Here is a 19,767-nt window from a genome sequence, read left to right on the forward strand (position 1 = left end):
TCCTATTCTGCTTTCACGTTGGGGTGCTTCGGGCTGTGCTGCTCTCCTGGAACTTCCCCGGTTACGTTACTTGGGCCACACGGATTCCTTGGGAATTGTTGACTCAAACTTCGAGTTGTCTGGAAAATGTGGTTCATTTGTTGATGTCTGTAGCATGCTTCGATGCTCTCTGCAGTGTACACGCTGGTTCTGGCCTCATGACTGAAATTAATAACACATGGCCTTGTTTCTCTTTTGGATGACGGGGTGGAGGTGGGTGGGGCCTGAGGTTTCCTGGACAGCTGTGAGGCACATTTTGGCATTGTTGTGCCAGAAGCAGGTCTCACCGGTGGCCCAGTTATCCAGAGAACTCACTCAGCAGGGCCTCTTAACTACCCCAGTACAGAGACGTTTCTCCCAACGTAACAAAATACCATTAACAGGCAAACCCCAGATACTGAAGAGAACTCCCGTTTGCTCATATAGACATCTTTATTTGAAAAGTAAAAAAATCTCTGGCACGTACAGCTCTCGGCATTTTGATTTTGCCCCTGGGGTATATATGGAAATAGCTTCAGTGATTGGTGGGTCAAATAGATTCTGGATATAGTGATCTTACTATTTATTTATTTATTTATTCATGAGAGGTACAGAGAGAGAGGCAGAGACACAGGCAGAGGGAGAAGCAGGCTCCATGCAGGGAGCCCAACGTGGGACTCGATCCGGGGTCTCCAGGATCATGCCCTAGGCTGAAGGTGGTGCTAAACCGCTGAGCCACCCGGGCTGCTCATGATCTTACAATTTAAAACAAACTCACATCTTTGTCCCATTATTAAATACTTTAAACTTAGTTATTTTCTTTTTCCTCTGACTGCTCTGGATTCATGCAACTGTAGTGCTTCTGCTGAGACTTTAAGCCCAAAGGCCACAAAAATTGAAAAGTAGGTAGTTAACATATTAGGTATATAACAACTAAGGAATGCAGGGATGAGGATGGAGAACATGCTGTGATTTGCAGACCTCCTTGTATCTAAGTAGCAATTATTAGGCAAAATTGGTAGATAAATTCTTTCCTGTTACTGGCACGATCAGCTGTCTTCTGTGGTCTCGTGATAGGCATGGAGCTTCTTGCCTTAGAAAAGCCCCTTTTCTTTCTTCATTTGGAGCTGCTTCCAGCCAGGCAGAGCAGCAAATTGCCCTCTTGTGATGCCAAACACAGAAATAAAATCCTGTTCAGAGAGGTAATTCTAAGAGAGAAGACAAAGTCTCTAGTTAGGAGGACAATATGGCACCCACCAATGGCAACAGAGGTGGGGAGGGGAGAGCCAAGAGAGTGTCTTTGAAGAGAGAAGAAGAATGAATTTTTCAGAAAGTCTGTAGTGGACTTAAATTATTCATTGGAGGGTTCTTGGGTTGTGGACTCTCATTTTGGCCTGAGCAGAAGCCAACTGGGTTTGCTGTTCTCAGGGTCCCACCCAGCACCAATTTTTTTGCCGGAAGAACAAGAACTGGGTTATATGTGATGAATTCTAGACATTAGGTTTTGGCTGAATGGAGAACTAAATCGAGTGCTGGTTTTCCTTGCCTCATGCCCATACCAACCATTTTTATCCAGACTTTTTTTTTGTTTTGTTTTAATTTATGAGAGAGAGTGTGCAAGAATGGCAGGGGCAGAGAGAGAGGAAGACAAGCAGGCTCCCTTATGGGGAGCCCGACATGGGGCTCGATCCCAGGAACCTGAGATCATGACCTGAGCAGAAACCAAGAGGCACTTAAGCCACTGAACCACCCAGGCGCCCCAATCCACACATTTTCAAATGCAAAATCAAGTGGATCTTGTTCAGAGCATAAAATTCTCCTAACATTTATTTATTGATGCTTACTGAATATTCTGAGTAAAATTCTTAAGAGATGGCCTCTGTTGTCAAGAAAGTTGCAGTCCAGATCCGTAAGAGCTGGCTAGATAGGACATGGTGGAAACCCCAGAGACCCTTCCCACATCAATTCCTTCAAGGGGAAAATAAGTGAATTCCTTCAACATTAAAGTGTTAAATCATTCAGCCAAAACGTAAGAGGGCCTCTATCTGCCAGGCACTCGTTTTAGGTCCTGAAAGCAGAGAATGGTGGTGAGCAAGACGGAGAAGGTCCTTGCTCCTAAGCAGTGTTCGAGGGCGGTCAGGCGGGGCCTTCCCGGGAGGTGGCTGTTCTCAGGGAGACCCAACAGCGAGGGGGCGCTGGCCCTGTGATGACCTGAGAGAAGAAAGGTTTCTCGGGGGAAGTAGCAAGTGTGAAAGGTCAAAGGCTGGGATGAGCGCTTTTGAGACCGAAAGGGAGCCCCTGGCTAGAGGCAGCAGAATGAAGAGGGCAGCGGGGTAGGAGATGGAGTCGGGTGAGCGCGGGCCAGGTTGTGAAGAGCCACGGCGGCCACAGAAAGGATTCTGGATTCTTCTGTTGCCTTGGGAAGCCATCTGAGGTGTTCTCTACACAACAGCGTTGTCTGTTATAAAAAGCCTATTGGTGGTTACTGGGCGGGGGGGCAGTGGGGGACACTTGTAATAGTCCAGGATTGCTGGGCAGCGGAGGGACGGGGAGGAGTGGACAGAGGCTGACGGACAGATGTGGGAGGAGGAGTCCTGGGCTTTTGTCTGGAGCTACTGGGAAGCTCAGAGGTGCGCTGAGGGGCCTACGGTGTCCCAGGGCTGTCCTAGGCCGCGTACAGGTGCCTTGCTCACGGAGCGCGCCACTCTCCTGACAGTTCCTTTAGCCACTCACCTCCTTTTTGGCAGGGTTCACGTCCTCAGGCAGCTCCTGATTCTGGTTTTTCAGCAGAACTTCTATAGGGTAATACTTCAGCTCAGAATTCAGGGAGAGGGTTGCATTCCTCATGTCCTATATAAGATAAGAATGTAGACAGGATAAAAGACCGTTCAGGGCCTGTGCAGTTGAAGTTCCGTGTGTATAATATTTAATATTTTGGCTTATAGCGTGGCACCCTTTGTGGTTATCTTTTAGAACAGTGGTCCCTAAAGCTGGCTGCGTGACAGCATCATCTGGAAATCTAAAATATTCAGATTTGGGGTCCTCCTTGGGAGAGCTGATTCCTGAGTCCAGGGTAGATTCCTATGTAGCCAGTTTGGCTTCACACTGTGCTGAAATCTCATTTAAATGCTGTGATCACATACTTTCTTTTGGCACTTGTATTTATTCTCTACATTTCCAGCCTTTAAATGACTTCAGATTGAAGTCACACTGTTTTTAAATGCGTTTTAAAGATACGACATCGCCATTAGCTCTGGAACTTTGAATATGTAGAGCACAGAGGGGAGGACTGTAGATGGTTTGGACACCCGCTACCATGCGCTCATCCTGATGTTAAAGAGCTGTTGGATTCCTGGCCGGAGGTTCCACTTCTTTTCACCCTTAAACTAGGGGTGATGGCCTGAGTTTTTATGGACTTCACTGTCAGAAACTGGTAAGCATGTCATTTGGGTTAGAAGCTTATTATTTATGAAAAATGCTGCCAGTCAACTTAATCTGTCCTGAATGATAGAATAATAAAATTAGTTTTTGGTTTTGTAGTTTTTGTTTGTTTTTTACCTTAAACAACAAACATTTATTTCTCGTAGTTCAAGATAAAGGTGTCTGCAAATCCTGGGTCTGGTGAGAGCCTGCTTCCTGGCCTGTGGATGGCTTTTTCCCATTGTGTCCTCACACGGCAGAGGGCGAGAGAGCAAACCCTCATAGCTCTTCCTTTGAGGGCACTAATCCCATTCCTGAGGGCTCCACACTCATGACCTACTTACTTCCTAAAAGCCCGGCCTCCTAATTCTATCACATTAGGGGCTAGGGGCTCAGTCCGTACTACTGGGCGATTCATAGGTCAAAACTCCCAATATTTATATTTAAAAATGTTTTTTTTTTTTTTAACCAGAAAGTCATTCTAGGTTCTAGAAGGCTGTAAAATGAGGAACTTGGCTTTCAGACCTGCTTTCCTATTGATTAAAACGATCTTAAATCAAAGTAGACCACTAGAGTGATGCTAAGATGGAGCATTTACGGTTGCCCCTGTGGCTTGCTTCTCCACAAGCAAACCCAACTCACGGCCGTGATTCTTGTGATTGCAGCAGCATCTCCCAGCTCTTCTTTTAACTGTTCGTATGATTTCCCTGCCTGAAACAAAGAGAAAACAGGACGAGGTGCTGCGTAGGTGGGGAGGGACATCTCAGGACTAACCTACCCTTGAGGACAGCAAAGAAGCCAGAGAATCGGAAGACACAGGGATAAGCAGGAATGAAAGTCCCTTTTGGGCCCATGCCAGGCTGGACGGGACCGACACACGGTGTGGATTAGGAAACACCCTCAGATTAGTAAAAACCCTTTGCTGGTGTTCCCCAATCCTCCATGCGAGACCGAAGGAGACACAGCAGTTGACTAGGAGTCAGAAAACCCTGGCTCCTTCCTACGGGTCAAATGTGACTTTAGACCAATCCTCTCTCCTCTGAGCTTCCTAATTTTTAACACGGGAAACGACGTTTGCCCCAGCCGTCGGGGTGGCTGTAAAGCTCAAAAAGGAGAGGTGTGTGGATCAGCCGTAGACCGTTTATCACTTCCCCACGCTGCTTGTGCCTGACCTGAGCCGTGAATTCTCTAACCGGACTTAAGAGCCGTGGTGGGTGGAAAAGAGATGGAAAGCCAAAAGCGGGAGTGGAGAGGGGGCGAGGGAAACGTGGTCCTGGATTCACCCAGCCCCTGAGTCAGTACCCCCTTCCCACTGAGCTATTCGTGCTGAGCCCCTGGGCCGTAGGCAGGTCTCCCCCGTTCTCTGCACTTGTTCTTACGCTCCACATATGAGGGTCCCAGGCCAAGAACCAGCCCGTGAAGATGGGAGGCTCAAAGCCCTGTTTTATGATCAGGATGGCTGTGTCAGCGTCCCGGCCACTGGGGTGAGTGTGCAGGTACTCCTGGGCCGTAGCGAGGGCTCTCTCCTTCTCCGTGGCGTTGGCCTCAGCCCCAATCCACAGGAACACCTGTCGCAGGAGAGATGCAGGATGAATGGGTTTGCATCTAGGACCGAGTCCTGTTCCTTCGCCCTCAGTGCATCACAGCCTCATGGCACTTACCCAGCCTCATCCATTCAGCAGAAAAGCTTTCCCAGACTGAGCTGGATATTTGTGATTTTTTTTTTTTAAAGATTTTATTTATTCATGAGAGAGAGAGGCAGAGATGCAGAGGGAAAGGCAGGCTCCCTGCAGGGAGCCCGACATGGGACTCGATCCCTGGAGTCCAGGATCACACCTGGGCTGAAGGCAGACGCTCAACCACTGAGCCACCCAGGGGTCCCCGGTATTTGTGATTTTAATTACACCTGTATCTCCTAAATCTACATTTCTAGTCCCGAGCGCTCGCTGAACTTCAGCTTCCTGAACCCAACTTCTTGCAGGACGTCCCCTCATGGCTGCCTCTAGGAACCTCACATAGAACATCTCCCCAGCGTAGCTCTGCTTTTCTGGACTGTGTCTGTCTCCGTTCTTGGTGAATGGCATCCCCCCGGTCACCTAGGGCAGTGCCCGGCAGTCCCTATATGCGCCTGTATCCAGCGAGTGAGCAAGGCCGCCGTCTGCCTCCTGTGCATCCCTCCCCCACCGCCCCCCTCCCCTGTGCAGCCCCTGCTGACTCTTACTGGACGGTTACGATGCTCCCCTGACTGGCCTCCCAGCACACATTCTCTGTCCTTTCCCCCCATCCCTCCTGTCTTACACTTTGCCAAGTAATCCATTGAAAGCACAGTGACCATGTCACTCATCTGCTTCAATTCCAGTAGCTTTCCAGGATAAAATTCAAACTTGGCAAGGTAGGTAAGGCCCTTTCCTACTTCTTAGCTTCGTCTCTAACTCCTTTACTCTATCTCATGGTCTCATGATTCTGCGGTAGTTCCCTGTATACTAGACTATTCCATGCCTTGCTTTTTACTGGCTGTTTCTTTTCTTTTTTTTTTTTTTAATTTTTATTTATTTATGATAGTCACAGAGAGACAGAGAGAGAGAGAGAGAGAGAGAGAGAGAGAGAGAGGCAGAGACACAGGCAGATGGAGAAGCAGGCTCCATGCACCGGGAGCCCAATGTGGGATTCGATCCTGGGTCTCCAGGATCGCGCCCTGGGCCAAAGGCAGGCGCCAAACCGCTGCGCCACCCAGGGATCCTACTGGTGCTGTTTCCTTTGCCCAGGATGCTCTCCCTACCTGATTAATGCCCACTGATCCTGAGATTCAGCCTGGGAGCCATCTCCTCCAGGAAGTCTTCTCTGAACCCCCAGACGGTGTTGGGTGCTCCTAATTTGTGCCCCCATGGCCCCATAGCTCCATCATAGTAAAATGGTGTTTCTATGTCCAGCTCCTCCTTTAGCCTGTAAACTCTGCGATCAAGGGCCCCTCACCTGGGTGACACTGCACCTAGCACACTAACTGGCACAGAGGAAGTGCTGAGTATGTTTTCTGAGCTGAAGAAAAAAGGCTGTTGGGGAGGGGCTGCCTTGAAGATATCCCCTTTACAGCCCTGTATTCCCTAGGAGGCCTGCATCTGAGTGTGGAGCCTGCTGCTGTCGATCCTAAGAAAAAAACGTGTGGGATGATATGATGGACTGCTTTTCCCAAGGTAAGGTGGGGAACTTCCCAAGGTGGTCACTTTTAAACGACATCTGTTCTCTCCATCCTTGGTGAAAAGTGGGGTCTTCCTCTGGTTACCATGGACGGGTGTTTGGTTGACTTGGGGATGGTCCAGGGCTACATTTGGCAGGGGCAGACGGGGGGTGTCTTTGTCTCTTTGTCACTTGTTCAAGCTCTCTGGCTGTGTCTTACCTGATCCCAGGTATCCAGAAGCATCACATCACCTGGGTTCAGGTCATCCTGGGTGAAGTCTGTGATCTCAGTGACGAGGAAGCGCCCAGTCTTATTGGAACATTCAAAGAGACGAGGCTGCACATCCAGGATTTCCTGCTGTAGTCTGCAATACAGTCTATTTAGAGGAACTGAGCTACTTAGAAATCATGTTTTTTTGTTAAGTTTAAATTCTAGTTAGTTGACATACAGTTTGATATTGGTTTCAGGAGTAGAGTTCAGTGGTTCATGAAGAAACCACGATTTTATTTTATTATTTTATTTTATTTTATATTTTATTTTTTATTATTTTATTTATTTTTTTATTAAAAAAAAAGAAACCACGTTTTTAAAACCGAAAGGCAAAATAAATAAATAAATAAATAAATAAATAAATAAATAAATAAATAAATAAATAAAAATAAAATAAAACTGAAAGGCATCTCAGACTTGCACAGTTCACAAGCCTGGGCGGCAGGGGGAGCCCCGAGGGGCCTTCGTGTCCCATACCTTTTGTCATTGGCGTAGGCAGTCTTCCCTCCCAGCAGGTCCCAGAACTCAGCTGGCTCCTGGCCCTCGGCCACCGTGTCCTCGGTGCCCTCGCAGAGAAAGCTGGCCAGCTCCTTAGCCATTGCCCGCTCATCCCCACTGGACCCCTGAGAGCAGGGTGAGGAGAGCACAAGCGTCAGTTGGAACTGTAGCACCTACTTTTGATTTTTTTTAAGAGAAAAAATGTAAATGTATTCTTTCAATTACATTCAAGAAAATCCACTTTTTGGGTTCTACGAGTCTTGACAAACACGTAGAATCACATTACCACCATCAAAATGAAGACACAGAGCATTGCCTGGGCCCTGCAGAACATTCCCTGGGGCTACCCCGCTGTGGCCAGACCCTCCCCAAATCCTTCACCTCTGGCAACCGCCACCGTGTTCCCTGTCACTACAGCTTTGCCTTTTCCAGCATGTTATAAATGGAGTCACGCACATACAGCCTTTGCCACTGACTGCCTCCACTCGGCACAGTCCCTGGGATTCAACCTTGCCGTGAGGATCAACAGCTTTTCTTCTCTGTGCACTGAGTAGCATCCTACTGTATGAATATACCGCTGCTTTTTCAGTCATCAGTTGAATTGGTTCCCATTTTTGGTGATTATGAATAAAGGTGCTGTCTGTATTTGTGTCAAGGTAGTTTTTTATCTCACATGGCGTGGGATTGCTGCCTCACAGGTGTGTGCTCTATAAGGAAACCGTCCAATCGTTTCCCAAAGTCTGTATTTGCGTCCCCACCAGCAATGCGCACGAGTTCCTGTTGTTCTGCACACAGTAGGATGCAACTGATACTGCCAATTTTTTTTAGCCCTTCTGCGAGGCTTGTGGGGGCATCTCTGGTTTTCACCTGCATTGCCCTGAGGACTGTGGTACTGAGCACTTTTCCTGTTCAGTTCTCTTTTGTAAAAACGGTTTTAGGGCTTTTTAACGTAGAGGCCTCTGAATTGACAAAATCATATTTTTAGTGCTTGTGTTCGAGGTTGAAGCCTGTCCTATGCAATCCACCAGGCTGGAAAGATCGACTTATCTGGCCTCCATCTGTGTGATTTATGGAGTCTCTTGGGTGTGGGCAATGGTGTCAGTGGGTTTCTAATTGTGGGGAACACCAGCAGTTCCTTTGAAGATCCTTTAGGAAAAGGCTCATCTTTTTGAGGACTGCTCCAGCCTACGTTTTAGTGGCTTTGCCCTTGCTGACAGGCAGGTGGGCACAGGGCTGGGCTCCAAGGGGCTGGTGTGACCGCCAGGCCCGGTCGTCTTACCTTGCCGTACCACAGGTAGTGCTCTCCCTGGGTCCGCAGCAGAAAGACATCATTGGAGTTTAGGGAGGAGGCATAGGCCGGAACCTCCACCGCTTTGGTGTTAGATTTCTCATTTCCTTGAATCTGGAAGAGTCTTACTGGAGGATCGGGCTCAGCATTTCCCGTTCTGGAAGTCCCACCCTAGCGATAAGGAGAAAAGCTGAATCTGGTTCTAAGGAGCACCAGGTGAACAGAGCTCCTGCTAAGCCATTGGAGAGATTATGGAGGAATTTAACGCTGCTTCTGCCCTCGAGGAACTTCCATGCCAACCGGGAGAGGTGAGGTAAGCTGGAATTATGGCACCAATAATATCAGCTCTCATTCTGAGACTTTTATTTTATGCTAGACTCTGTGGCAGGTGCCTTGCCTATTGAGCCTCAGAATAACTGTGAAATAGGTATTTATTTATTTTTATTTTTATTTTTTAAAAATATTTTATTTGTTTATTCATCGCACACACACACACACACACACACACACACTCACAGAGGCAGAGGGAGGAGCAGGCTCCATGCAGGGAGCCAACGTGGGACTTGATCCTTGGTCTCCAGGATCACGTCCAGGGCTGAAGGCGGCACTAAACCACTGAGCCCCCCGGCTGCCCTATTTATTTATTTTTAAAGAGTTATTTATTTGAGAGAGACAGTATGTGATGTGTGCACATGAGCACATGAACAGGAGGAGGGGGCAGAGAGAAAGGGAATCACAAGCAGACTCCCTGCTGAGTGCAGAGCCTCATGCGGGGGGGGGGGGGGCGGGGGGGGGTGGGGGGGTGGGGGGGGGCTCAATCTCACAACCCCGAGATCATGACCTGGGCTGAAATCAGGAGCCGGACACTTAACTGAGCCACCCAGGTGCTCCTGAAATAGGTATTTATTATTCTGCAGTAGAGATGGGAAAACAGCCTAAGCAACCCGGTTAACAGGTGGCAAGGCTAGGACTTGACCGCAGGCTTGTGTGATGTCAAGCATACGACATTAAACATTCCTGCTAGTGCTTCAGCCCGGGCGTCACGGGAGAAGTGGGACTTGGATTCGGAGCAGCACGTCCGGGGGGTGGGGGCGCATGATGCGGCCCACGTAAGGTCTAGTGAGGAGACCCACCTCACTAGAGTGCAATAAGTTAGGGCTCTGAGGGTAACACACCCGCAGAGGTACTATGGGTCAGGTTAGGAAAGGACCTTGAAGGCTCATTGGGCAGTGGTTTGGTCTTGCCCTGAGGCAGCTGGGATGCATTAGAACGTCTAGATTAAGCTGCATCTCCCCCAAGGCCTGGTCTCCATCCCTCCCCACTAGATGGGGGCCTCCTGTTGCCTTATTCGTCTGAGTGATCCCACTCATGATGTCATTTTGTGTGAGGGTTCTCACCTCAAAGATCACCAGCCTCCCTTTGAAGATGGCCATGAAGTGGCGTGGCTCCTTCCCCATGGTAACGCGGACCTGTACGGGCGCCCCGTCAAATTGCCGATCCACCTCCACTGCCTGGTAGGCCGAGGCCGCTAGCTCATCCTTGGAGGCGTGGCGGCCCTGCAGGGGTTACAGGGGAGGGATGGTCCTGCTACCCCTTGCCCCCACTCGGTGGCCGGAGGAGGCGTCAAGATCCAAAGCTAAGAGCCTGCTTCAGGCCTACCTGCCAGATGTACAAGACATAATGTGGCTTCCTGCTCATCTCATATGTGTACAGAACCAGGTAGCAGTCTCCCCCGTAAAAGAAGCCGTACCACTGACGCTCCACGGGGACCAGCTCCAGGTTCTCAATTCTCCAGACCTGGACACAGAAGGAGACACAGTTTCCCAGAGATGGGGTTCCAGCTGCCTGAAGGGAACTGGGCCACGCTTAGCAGAGAATCCAGGTGGGTAAGGCACCAACAGCCACCCCAAGTACACCCTCCCTCTCTGGCTCTCGCCCAGCGGCGGGGTGCTTATCCCATTTGCATGATTTGAATCCCGAGAAGAACTGGATCATTCTTGCTCAGGTGCATCCCCATCAGGGCTCTGAGCTGATTTGAATATATCTGCCGGGTGAGCTATTGATAGCACACGAGGGTAGCAGCCTTCCACTTCCCCGAGGGACGGTGGGACTGCTTTGCACACTGCGGACACCTCTAAGGGACTACTGCTGAGGTCGCCAGCGGGGGAAGGAAAGCCGAGCACACCAGAGTCCCCGGCTCCCTCCTCTCCAGTGGAACAGCTGGGAGAGCCGGGGCTGCGGGCCTGGGGTGTGAATCACTGAATTACCTCAACCTTTCCATTGCCATCATCCACCATTCTTTCCTGGGCAGCTACCTCTGGCTTGGTGTGCAGCACAGTCACGTCAAATTTATCCTGGAAAACTTTAGCTGCAGGGAAGGGGTTGGGAGAAGCCAAGTGAGTGGAAAGCATCCGCGGCTGCCCTTCTAGAGCCCCAGCAGCGGGAAGGCGGAAGGCGGCCTGGGGAGCAGCCTCACCGATCTTGCCAACACCAAACGTCTTCCCCAGGCCCACGGCCTGGTCCTTCACGGACCACTTCTGGAACAATTGCTTGAACATGGCCGACTCAGCACCGTCGTTGATGGTCTCCACGTTGGTGCTGCCAGGGTAGCCCTTCATCTGGATGAAGCTCTGCAGACCCCCCCGTCCCCCAAGGCAGGTCAGTGGGGGCGGGCGCTGGTGCTCTGCCCGCCTGATGACTCACCCCTTGAAGCCGGGGGTGCGGGGCGGGGAGGATTGCTCCCTTCTGAAAGTCAGAGTCAAATGCCAACTCGCTGACGTCTAGGGACCCAGTTACCTGCCTCAAGCTAAGGACTGAGGGGCCATTTTCGCATCTCTTGGTTGGCCTGTCATGATTTTGACTACTTTTCTTGTATTTTTGCAAGATCCTCTCTACTGTGTTCCTGCAGCATGCACATACCCCACTGATTTCGTGTCCCGTTTTGCTTTGTAAGTGCATCCCCCTGGGTTCGTCTACACGGGTCTGGAAGACATTGTAAGTTCCCGGAGGACAGGGCTGTGGACCGTGCTATCCCCTCCCATAGCAGCAGCCGTGTTTACTGAGTAGGTGTAGGGGCCAGATGTTGTTCTAAGCGCCTTACAAATGTTCCCGAATCCTCAGAACCACCCCAGGAGATGTATGTTAACCCCGGATTCACTCCCAGGTCGTCTGACTCAAGCCGAGTGTGTAACTGTGATGCCAGGAGCTCGAGCGCCCCGTCTGGCTCTCTGGACACCTCTGAAGCGCTGCGGACGGGCCGTTTGGGACAGGGTGGTGCCGGGCCTGGGGCTCCTACCAGGGCTTTCGACATGGCCATCTGCTTCTCGATCTTTGTGGCTCCTCTTCCTTTCCACACATAGATCTTGGTTCCGCTCTGGTCTAAGATGTAGCAGTCCTGAAGCAGCCAGGGACAGAAGTGGTTACTGGCGCTCGGCACCCTCAGGAAGGTCCCAGAAGCCAGGTCTGGCCCCGGAAGGCCCGCCCTGCCAAGCTCCACTCACGTCATGGTTCAGGAGGTCCTGCACCAGTGGCCTTGCTGCTACCTCGGTGACCGCCAGCTGCCCAGCAGCATCTGACACACTGGAAAAGGGGAGGAATTAGCCCTGGGCCTGGTCTTCTACAAAGCGTCTTGTAGTCCTTTGGCTATTTTGCCCGCTTTGTTTTCGGGTGGCGCCTCTGGGTAACGTTTGACCTCCTCGGGCAGGTGCAGCTTGAATGCAGACAGGAATGCAGTGGCCTGTGTTCTCGAGAGGGGATTTCGATGCGCCTGTCTCCCAAACACCATCTCCTCCACTTCCCCAGGTGGGTATGGACCCAGGTAAAGGAAGGGTCTCCTCAAGAGACCGGGGAGGGCTGCTGACAAGGAGGGACTGTAGCTGCCCCCCTTGAGCGGGGAACACCGAGCTCCTTCTAAAAGCTGCATTTGAAAAGGGTTAAAAGAAAGCCAGATGCCCTAACCAGGAGGCAGGCACAGGTGCTTGGTTTTCTAGGGGACGCCATCCCCCTGTCCCAGCTTCCAAGCAGCAGCCAGGTTTAGTTACTCACTGATACAGCACGATGCTTGATTTCTGCTGCTGATCTATGAGCTCATCGGGCACAGCTGGCTTGATGATGGAGCGCCGGCCGAGGGTGTCCTGCAGGACCTTCACCAGCTCCGGACTTGCTGCCTCCTTGTCCCCCTCGATCACGCCGATTTCAGCACGGCCTCCTCGCTCCCTGTCCCGAATGTCCTTTGCCAGAAGCATGGCCTGTCAAGAAGCCCAAGGAGGCACTCAGTCCCTGCTGGGCCCCAGACACAGGAGTTATTCTGGGGCTTAGGACCCCAGGGTGAGGGATCCCTGGGTGGCTCAGCGGTTGAGCATCTGCCTTTGGCTCAGGGCGTGATCCTGGAGTCCTGGGATCGAGTCCCGCATCAGGCTTCCTGCACAGAGCCTGCTTCTCCCTCTGCCTGTGTCTCTGCCTCTCTCCCTGTGTCTCTCATGAATAAATAAATAAAATCTTAAAAACAAACAAAACCCCCGGGGTGAGCCACAGACTCATGCACTTTGCCTGTCCCCGAAACAGATTCCACTCAGAGGCAGGGGTCTGTCTCCGCAGCTCCCAGAAGACCCCGCGGGGAGGAAAGAAGACACAACAGGCAACTGAGAGAACTGAGAGAGCACAAGCCCCGCGACCAGGCAACCAGGCGACCAGGCCCGAGGCGGAGGGGAAGGTGACGAGCCTGGGAAGAGCCACACCTTCAGGCGCTCTCTGCTGTTGCTCTCTGGGCCATTCCACTGGATGATGACCTTCCCAAGGTCCAGCAAGAAGACGTCACCCCGGTTAAAGCTGTCCCAGCTCACCTCCACCTGCAGGGGAGAAGCAGGTGTTGGTTGGGGGGGACTCCTCAGGCGCCAGGGCTGGAGCCCCGGGCCCAGCAGACAGTGGGCGGGACTTACCTCGGTGGCCCTGATGTGGCTTTTCCCCTTGACGTGTAACAGCCGCCTCACGTCGTAGGTGTTGGTCTCCACGTGCTTCATCCCAGAGGCCACGCCCCCCTTCTTGTAGCTGAGGGGACATGCAAAGGGCACCCAGTTACGGATGGGCTAGGCCCGGGTGACCCTTGGCAATTAGGCAGGTGCAGCCCCTGCCCGTAGGGGCGATGGTGGGAAAGGAGGCCCACAGAGGTGGCGGTGACAGGGTGGTCAGGGCCGTCCTCGCTGAAGGAGGGACTGTCAAGCTGACATATGAAGAGGACTAGGAACCGACAAACAGACCACGGGGGTTCCAGAGGGCGCAGCAGCGTGGAGGGCCCCATAGCACAAGCTTGTCTTGTCCCAGCAACTGTCTGGAGATCAGCGTGTGACAAGGAGAGGGGCACGAGTGGGGCAGCAGCAGAAGCATTCGTGACACGGTGGCCGTGAGAGCAGCCCCCTGGGAATCGGCCCTGCACCCCTGGAGTTTACGCCAACCCCGCTTCCATCCCAGGTGTCCTGCACTGAAGGACACGCGAAGCCTGTGGGGCGCTGTGCCCGGCGGGTCCTCGGTCAGTGCCAGTGCCACTGTGCAGGGCGCTAGCCTGGGACCAGCCTGGGAGTCCCGGGCTCACCGGGCTTCTCTCTTGGTTTCCGATCTCAAGCGCAAAGCCTCAAGGCAATTAGACTCCTCAGTTCCCGGGACGCCACCACCCCGGCCTTTCAGGCCCCCTGTCCTGTTTGCAGGTTTGCGGGCGCCTTTGCGGGCGCGTGCCCGCCCTCGCCCTCCGCTCCGCACAGCTCTGCCTGCAGCCGGACAGCTGTCTTTTATTTTCATTCTGCTAAATGTGTCTCGTTGTTTTGCGGGCATGTATTTAAAAACAAAACAAAAAATCCCCAAATGACAGAAACTGGCATTGTCGTGTGTTTCAAGTCTGTCCCTCACTTTGCCAAGTACCTGTGTTTTAAAGACCTGTCCACAGGGCACCCGTGTCTGGTCCCCTGCGTGCGGCTGCTGCCCATACTCATGGCAGTATTTTTTCCTGTCCCCTGTCCCAGAGATGGGCACTCACGTTGCCTACAGCTTCGCGCCACCACTCGTGACGCTGCTGTGAACTCTGCTTCATGCGCCCTCGCGGACCTGGGTGCACGGGGAGCCCTTGAGTTGCACACCCAGGGGTGGGATCCGCCTCAGTGGCAGCAGGCTGCTCCTCAGGCTGCCGCGCTGTCCTCGCTGCCACCAGTGGGGCATGCGAGCTGTTTCCCCGAAGCCTTGCCACAGCGCCTCCACCCAGCTCTCTAATCCGCCCTACTCTGATAGCAGGTGCCAAAGCCTTTTTGTGTGGTTTTTTTTTTGGATTTGTATTTCCCTGGCTCTTCCTATACTTGGCCCTCGTGCTTTCCTGTTTGGCAGCCTGCCATCCGGGCCCTGGCTCCGGTGCCACTACTCACATGATGCCCTGCTTGAAGTAGCCGTGGAAGGTGTCAGACTCGTGGTACTGGACCTCGCGGTGCTGCACGGGGCTGCCCCCCAGGTAGTCATCGAGCTGCGTGCTGTAGATGGCCGCGCACGTCTGCTCATCCTGGGAGGAGTCCTTGCCGATCCAGAAGTGGATGTCCTGGGACAGGAGACTGCCCGCTCTCCGTGTCTGGGCGTCCACGGAGACGGGGTCAGGGGCCGGCTCAGCCCCGGGTGCCGGCCCTCGCCGTGGGAAGAACACAGCCTGCCGGGCCGGGTGGGCGGGCTGGGCAGCCCTCACGGTCCTCCCACGTTCGGGGACAGCGACAGCTTGCAGCCATCCAGCTGCGTGAGCCCGGGGAGGGCCTTTCCCAAGCTGGGCTGCGGCCTTACCGTGCTCCCCCCGCCCCGATCCGCGGCCAGTGTCTCCTCAGCTAGGACGAGCCCTGGAGGCCGGCCTGGTATTTATCTGGCCTTCCTCCACAGCACTTTACTGTTTTTTCTTTGCTTTTTTTTTTTTTTTTTAAAGATTTTATTTATTTATTCATGAGAAACACACACAGAGGCAGAGACACAGGCAGGGGGAGGAGAAGCAGGCTCCACATGGGGAGCCTGATGCGGGCCTCGATCCCCGGACCCTCGGATCACGCCCCGGGCCGGAGGCAGACACTCAATAACGGAGCCACCCAGGGGGGCCCCCTCCATGGCACTTTAATGTGGGGTCTGGGCCCGGGAGGGGTAAATGCTGCTTGCAGGCTACGCTGAGGTTCAGGCTGAGGCCCATCCCCTAAGAGTGGCCTCTGAGAGTCAGACCGACGCCCGCTCTGTTCCACACCGAGGAAGAACCCAGGGGCCGGCGGCTCCCAGGGCAGGGGCTGCGGGGCCCGGGGGCTTGGTGCTCACCGAGAGGATGACGTAGCAGTCCCCCTCGTAGAAGTTCCCGTGGGCGCTCAGGGGTACCAGCGCCAGCTCCAGTTTCTGGAATGACAAGGGGGGTGCAGCGTCCGCATTCCAGTTCCCACCTGCCAGCCTCCCTGTCGTCTCCATCGTCTGGTTCAGGCGGCGGGGACAGGTGGGCTGGGGGTCCCCAGGGCCCCACAGGGTGGCTGGCCACAGGATTAGCGGGGCCACCCCTCCGGCTTCCGCTGAGCTCTGCCGCACGGTGCCCTGTCCTCACCCTGGCGGCCCCCCACCTGCTGGCCTCACCTCCCGCAGCCTCACCTCCAGCACTGTGCTGCGCCCTGACCTGGGGGCGCTGGGGGCTGTGACACGTGGGGGGGGCAGTGCGTGGGGCTCTGCGCCTGGACTTGGGTGCAGGAGGGAGCTTGAGGTGTCACCTGCACATGCGGCTTGTCCCAGGAGAGCCAGTCACATGGCCTGATACGGATTTTCATCACTCTCTCCAAGGGACCTAAACCTGCAGTCACACCTGTGTATATTCTACGTACAGTGTGTGTGCTACATGTAAAAATGTTAAATATACCACACATGTAGCTGGTATATGTGACTTAGTACCTATTTCTAAATAAACAGGGAACCTTAAGGGTTTCCTGAAGCCGCCCCTCCCTGGGCCTCAGCAGGAGAAGCGGATGCTGGCAGGGGCTCCTTCCAGGGGAAGCGGATGCTGGCAGGGGACTGGGGGAGCCCCAGGGGCTCTGGCCGGAGGGGGGAGGCGGGCACGGTGCCCCATCTCCGCAGTAACCCCGCCCCTCCCACTGCAGGGGTCCGACTGCCCTGCGGGAGAAGGTTCCCTCTTCTGACAGAAACGGCCAGGGGGGGCAGGGGGGGGCGGGGGCCCCACCCATTTCTCCAGGGCATTCCCTGCAAGTGCAGACTCACTGAGCAGATGGCAAGCTGACTTTCGCTTGGAGCCCCGCTCTCCAGGCTGAAAGCCTTTCCTCCACCTGCCACCACCTGCTTCGGGTACCCAGACAGGGTCAAGGGTAGGAGAAGGTGACCCCGATGCCGCCCCTGGCCGTTCCCAAAGGCAGGAGACTGAGGGCGTGCCGGGGCGACCGGGCGACCAGCGCCGGCCGGCCCGAGTGCGGAGGAGGCCGCCCCAGCCAGCTCACCTCTATCCTCCAGGTGATGAGCCCAGGGTCGTTGCCCACAGCCCTGAAGGCGCTGCTCAGAGACATGGCGCTCGCGTTCCTGGGCCTGCAACACCGACACAGCCAGGGAGGTGACGCCGGTGGCGCCGGCATCCCTGCGGCTTTCCCCTAAGTCCTGTCCTATCTCCTGTGGGCCACCCTGCAGCGTCCTCGGGGCGCCTGCACGGCTCCGCGGCGACGGGGCAATGACCTGCCCAGGTTCCCACGTGCGCCCGAGTGAGTCAGGAGCCCTGGTGGCAGCCCAGTCACCTGCTAAGGGCTGGTAAATGCGGCAGGCCCTGGTGGCGTCACTTTGTCATCTGATTCTATGAACTGAGTACATTTTCATCTCACATCGTAGGCGGGTTGAGGCTCGAGAGGTTCAGTAACCTGCCCGGCGTCACGCACGGCAGCCAAATCCATGTCTGGCCCTAAACCCTGCGCTTTGGGTTCGCTGAGGTTCTGCGGCCCTTCCTACGCTGAGCTGAGGCCCGAACGTTCCCAAGTGTGACACATCCCCAAGTGTCATACACAAGTGTGACTGCGGCCTTCTCTGTCATCCGTCGGCTCTGCCCAGAGTCCTCGATTGCCAGGTTCTCTGCTCAGTCAGCGTGTTGACTTCTCCTCTGGGCTTTGCCTTTCCAGACTTTTCCCTTTCAGGTAAGCTATCCTATACTCAAACAGCCCATCCTGCATTTGTCCCCCAACTGCGGAGTTGGGGATGCCAGGGGGAAGGGCTGGGTGTCCCCCCACCCAGGCCCTCCCTGTCCCCTCCCACGGCCGCCCACAGGGCGGGGTGGGAGGAGGAGGAAGCCGTGAAGTGCGGGCCGAGGGGGTACCGTCTGGATTCAAGGCACCTCTGGGATTATCGGTGTTTACACACATCCGAGCTCACCTGGGGCCTCGTATATACGTGAAATGCCCGCCTGGTTCTTGCTCTCAAGGAGCTTGCATTCGGATAATACCTATAACTGATGAATGCTCTCAAGAGGCAAAGGAAAAAAGATGGATTTGCATAAAGAAAAACAAACAAACAAACCCAAAAGCACAACCCACCCAGAAAGGCCGTGTGGGGCCGTGTGGGGCATCTCGCTCTCGTTGAGGAGCATGTCTGGCCCTTCCACCCTCAGTGGACGAAGCCAGGTTTGGAGAGTTTGTGCCATTATCTAACATGGGCTTTGGCAAAACAAAAAGCCAGACTCCCTTTGTGTACTGCTGTAGCAAGACCAAAGCAGGGCGGCCACTCGGAGCAGCCAGTGGTTGAGGATTTAATTTGCTGACTCCTGCTGCCCCACCCGCCTGCCCTGTGCTGCCAGGAAATATTTGTTCAGGTTTTTTTTCAGACCCTAGATTTCATTCACTGAAGGCAAATGCCGTGACCCAAGGAGGGGAAGGGGATGAGGGCCAATGAATTCATTTCTTGAAAACCGAAAAGTTTCAACCTGGTAAAAGCAAACCAACTGGCATTACCTCGGGCCGTGACTCTCAGAGGCCAAAAGCCGTCCTATTTCCCAGCAGGGACTTAGCCATGGATGGGGAAGGAGCTCCGGGGCCAGGGCCCACCAACCAAGGAGAGGACATGCTCAAAGCAGGGACTTCCTGCCACACTGGAGGACCCAGAAAATGATTGCGTTTGTGACACTGAAGTCCCCCAAAGCTCAGCTTCATCGTCCCTCTTCCCCAAGTCTGTTAATTCGGCACCGGCACCGCAGAAACCGCACCGCAGGGTGGGATGCGGGTTTGAAACCCCAGGCAAGCAGCTAGTGGCCCTTCACTCTTCCAGAGAGCCCCGTGAGTGGACTCCAAGCCCAGGCCCCTTCTGACCCGTGCCTTGCCCCAAACTCCATCTTTCTGAGCTAGGCGGATGAGGCAGTCTCCTTATTTCCCAGCTTTTGAAAAGGTGCCCTATCTGTTCAGTGGTTCCTAAAAAAGGGCTTTCACTGCTCAGCGGGACGTTTGCACAACTGGTTACAAACTCCTGGTTGAATCTTTTAAAAGCCTCATGCAAGAAAACAAAGGCACAGAAATTTCAATCTGCTCTTCCTTCCGAGTTCAGTAGGATTGCTCTAGTGACGTGCACCCACGCACCAAGCCGGCACCAAGCCGACCTTACCTTGCCTGCTCTCCGGCCGGGCTCCCACCAGGTTTCCAGGCGGTATCCGAGAACCACCCGGGACGGGAGGCGCCAGCTCCTGCTGCCTTAGCTTAGCAATGGCCGCACAGACTCCGGGTTATATTTGCTTGTGTTTGCATCTTAACCTCATTTTCCCAGTGCTGGCCAATCACGGCCAACCTAGCCCTGGGCTTGACTTATTCAAACCAGAGGGGAAGCTTTATCTGCTCCTATTCAAAACGGCAGAAACAAGAAGAGCGGACTTTTAAAGGCCTCCCTTTTCTTTGGACTCCAGCTCCACACCCTGATCTAATTGATTTTTTTAAAAGTGCATAGCCCATCAATAATGCAGGGAAAGAGGGTGGGAGGATATGAAATTTGCCATATTGTAGATATGGATGCATTATGCTGATGACAGGAGGCAGGGGCTGGAGCCTGAGCTGGAGCTCCTGAGTGCCTGAGCTGGCAAGTGCCTCCCTGAGAA

General features: G+C 53.8%; 1 protein-coding gene across 1 annotated transcript; it reads right to left on the minus strand.

Moving 5' to 3' along the window:
- Positions 1–462: 462 nt before the first annotated feature.
- Positions 463–19,353, minus strand: AVIL (advillin). Its single transcript, XM_055327913.1, has 20 exons — positions 19,284–19,353; positions 17,153–17,237; positions 15,984–16,058; positions 15,074–15,270; positions 13,607–13,715; positions 13,406–13,516; positions 12,714–12,916; positions 12,170–12,248; positions 11,965–12,063; positions 11,146–11,299; positions 10,937–11,037; positions 10,329–10,466; positions 10,067–10,225; positions 8,661–8,840; positions 7,361–7,506; positions 6,833–6,977; positions 4,818–5,006; positions 4,081–4,149; positions 2,752–2,868; positions 463–1,226 (listed from the first exon to the last, which is right to left on the minus strand). The coding sequence occupies exons 2-20, from the start codon at positions 17,216–17,218 to the stop codon at positions 1,113–1,115; spliced, it is 2,451 nt and encodes an 816-aa protein (XP_055183888.1). The 5' UTR covers positions 17,219–17,237; positions 19,284–19,353; the 3' UTR covers positions 463–1,112.
- Between the last annotated feature and the right edge of the window lie 414 nt (positions 19,354–19,767).

Source organism: Nyctereutes procyonoides, unplaced genomic scaffold (genome assembly GCF_905146905.1).
Source record: "Nyctereutes procyonoides isolate TBG_1078 unplaced genomic scaffold, NYPRO_anot_genome, whole genome shotgun sequence".
In the NCBI taxonomy this organism is placed as follows: Eukaryota; Metazoa; Chordata; class Mammalia; order Carnivora; family Canidae; genus Nyctereutes; species Nyctereutes procyonoides.

Coding starts and splice junctions, on each gene's coding strand:
- AVIL (XM_055327913.1), bottom strand. CDS start 17,218: ATGTCTCTGAGCAGCGCCTTCAGGGCTGTGGGCAACGACCCTGGGCTC. Junction 10,467..10,936: donor ATGGCAATGGAAAGGTTGAG/GTAATTCAGTGA, acceptor TTCTGTGTCCAG/GTCTGGAGAATTGAGAACCT. Junction 1,227..2,751: donor TGAACCCTGCCAAAAAGGAG/GTGAGTGGCTAA, acceptor CTTCTCTCTTAG/AATTACCTCTCTGAACAGGA.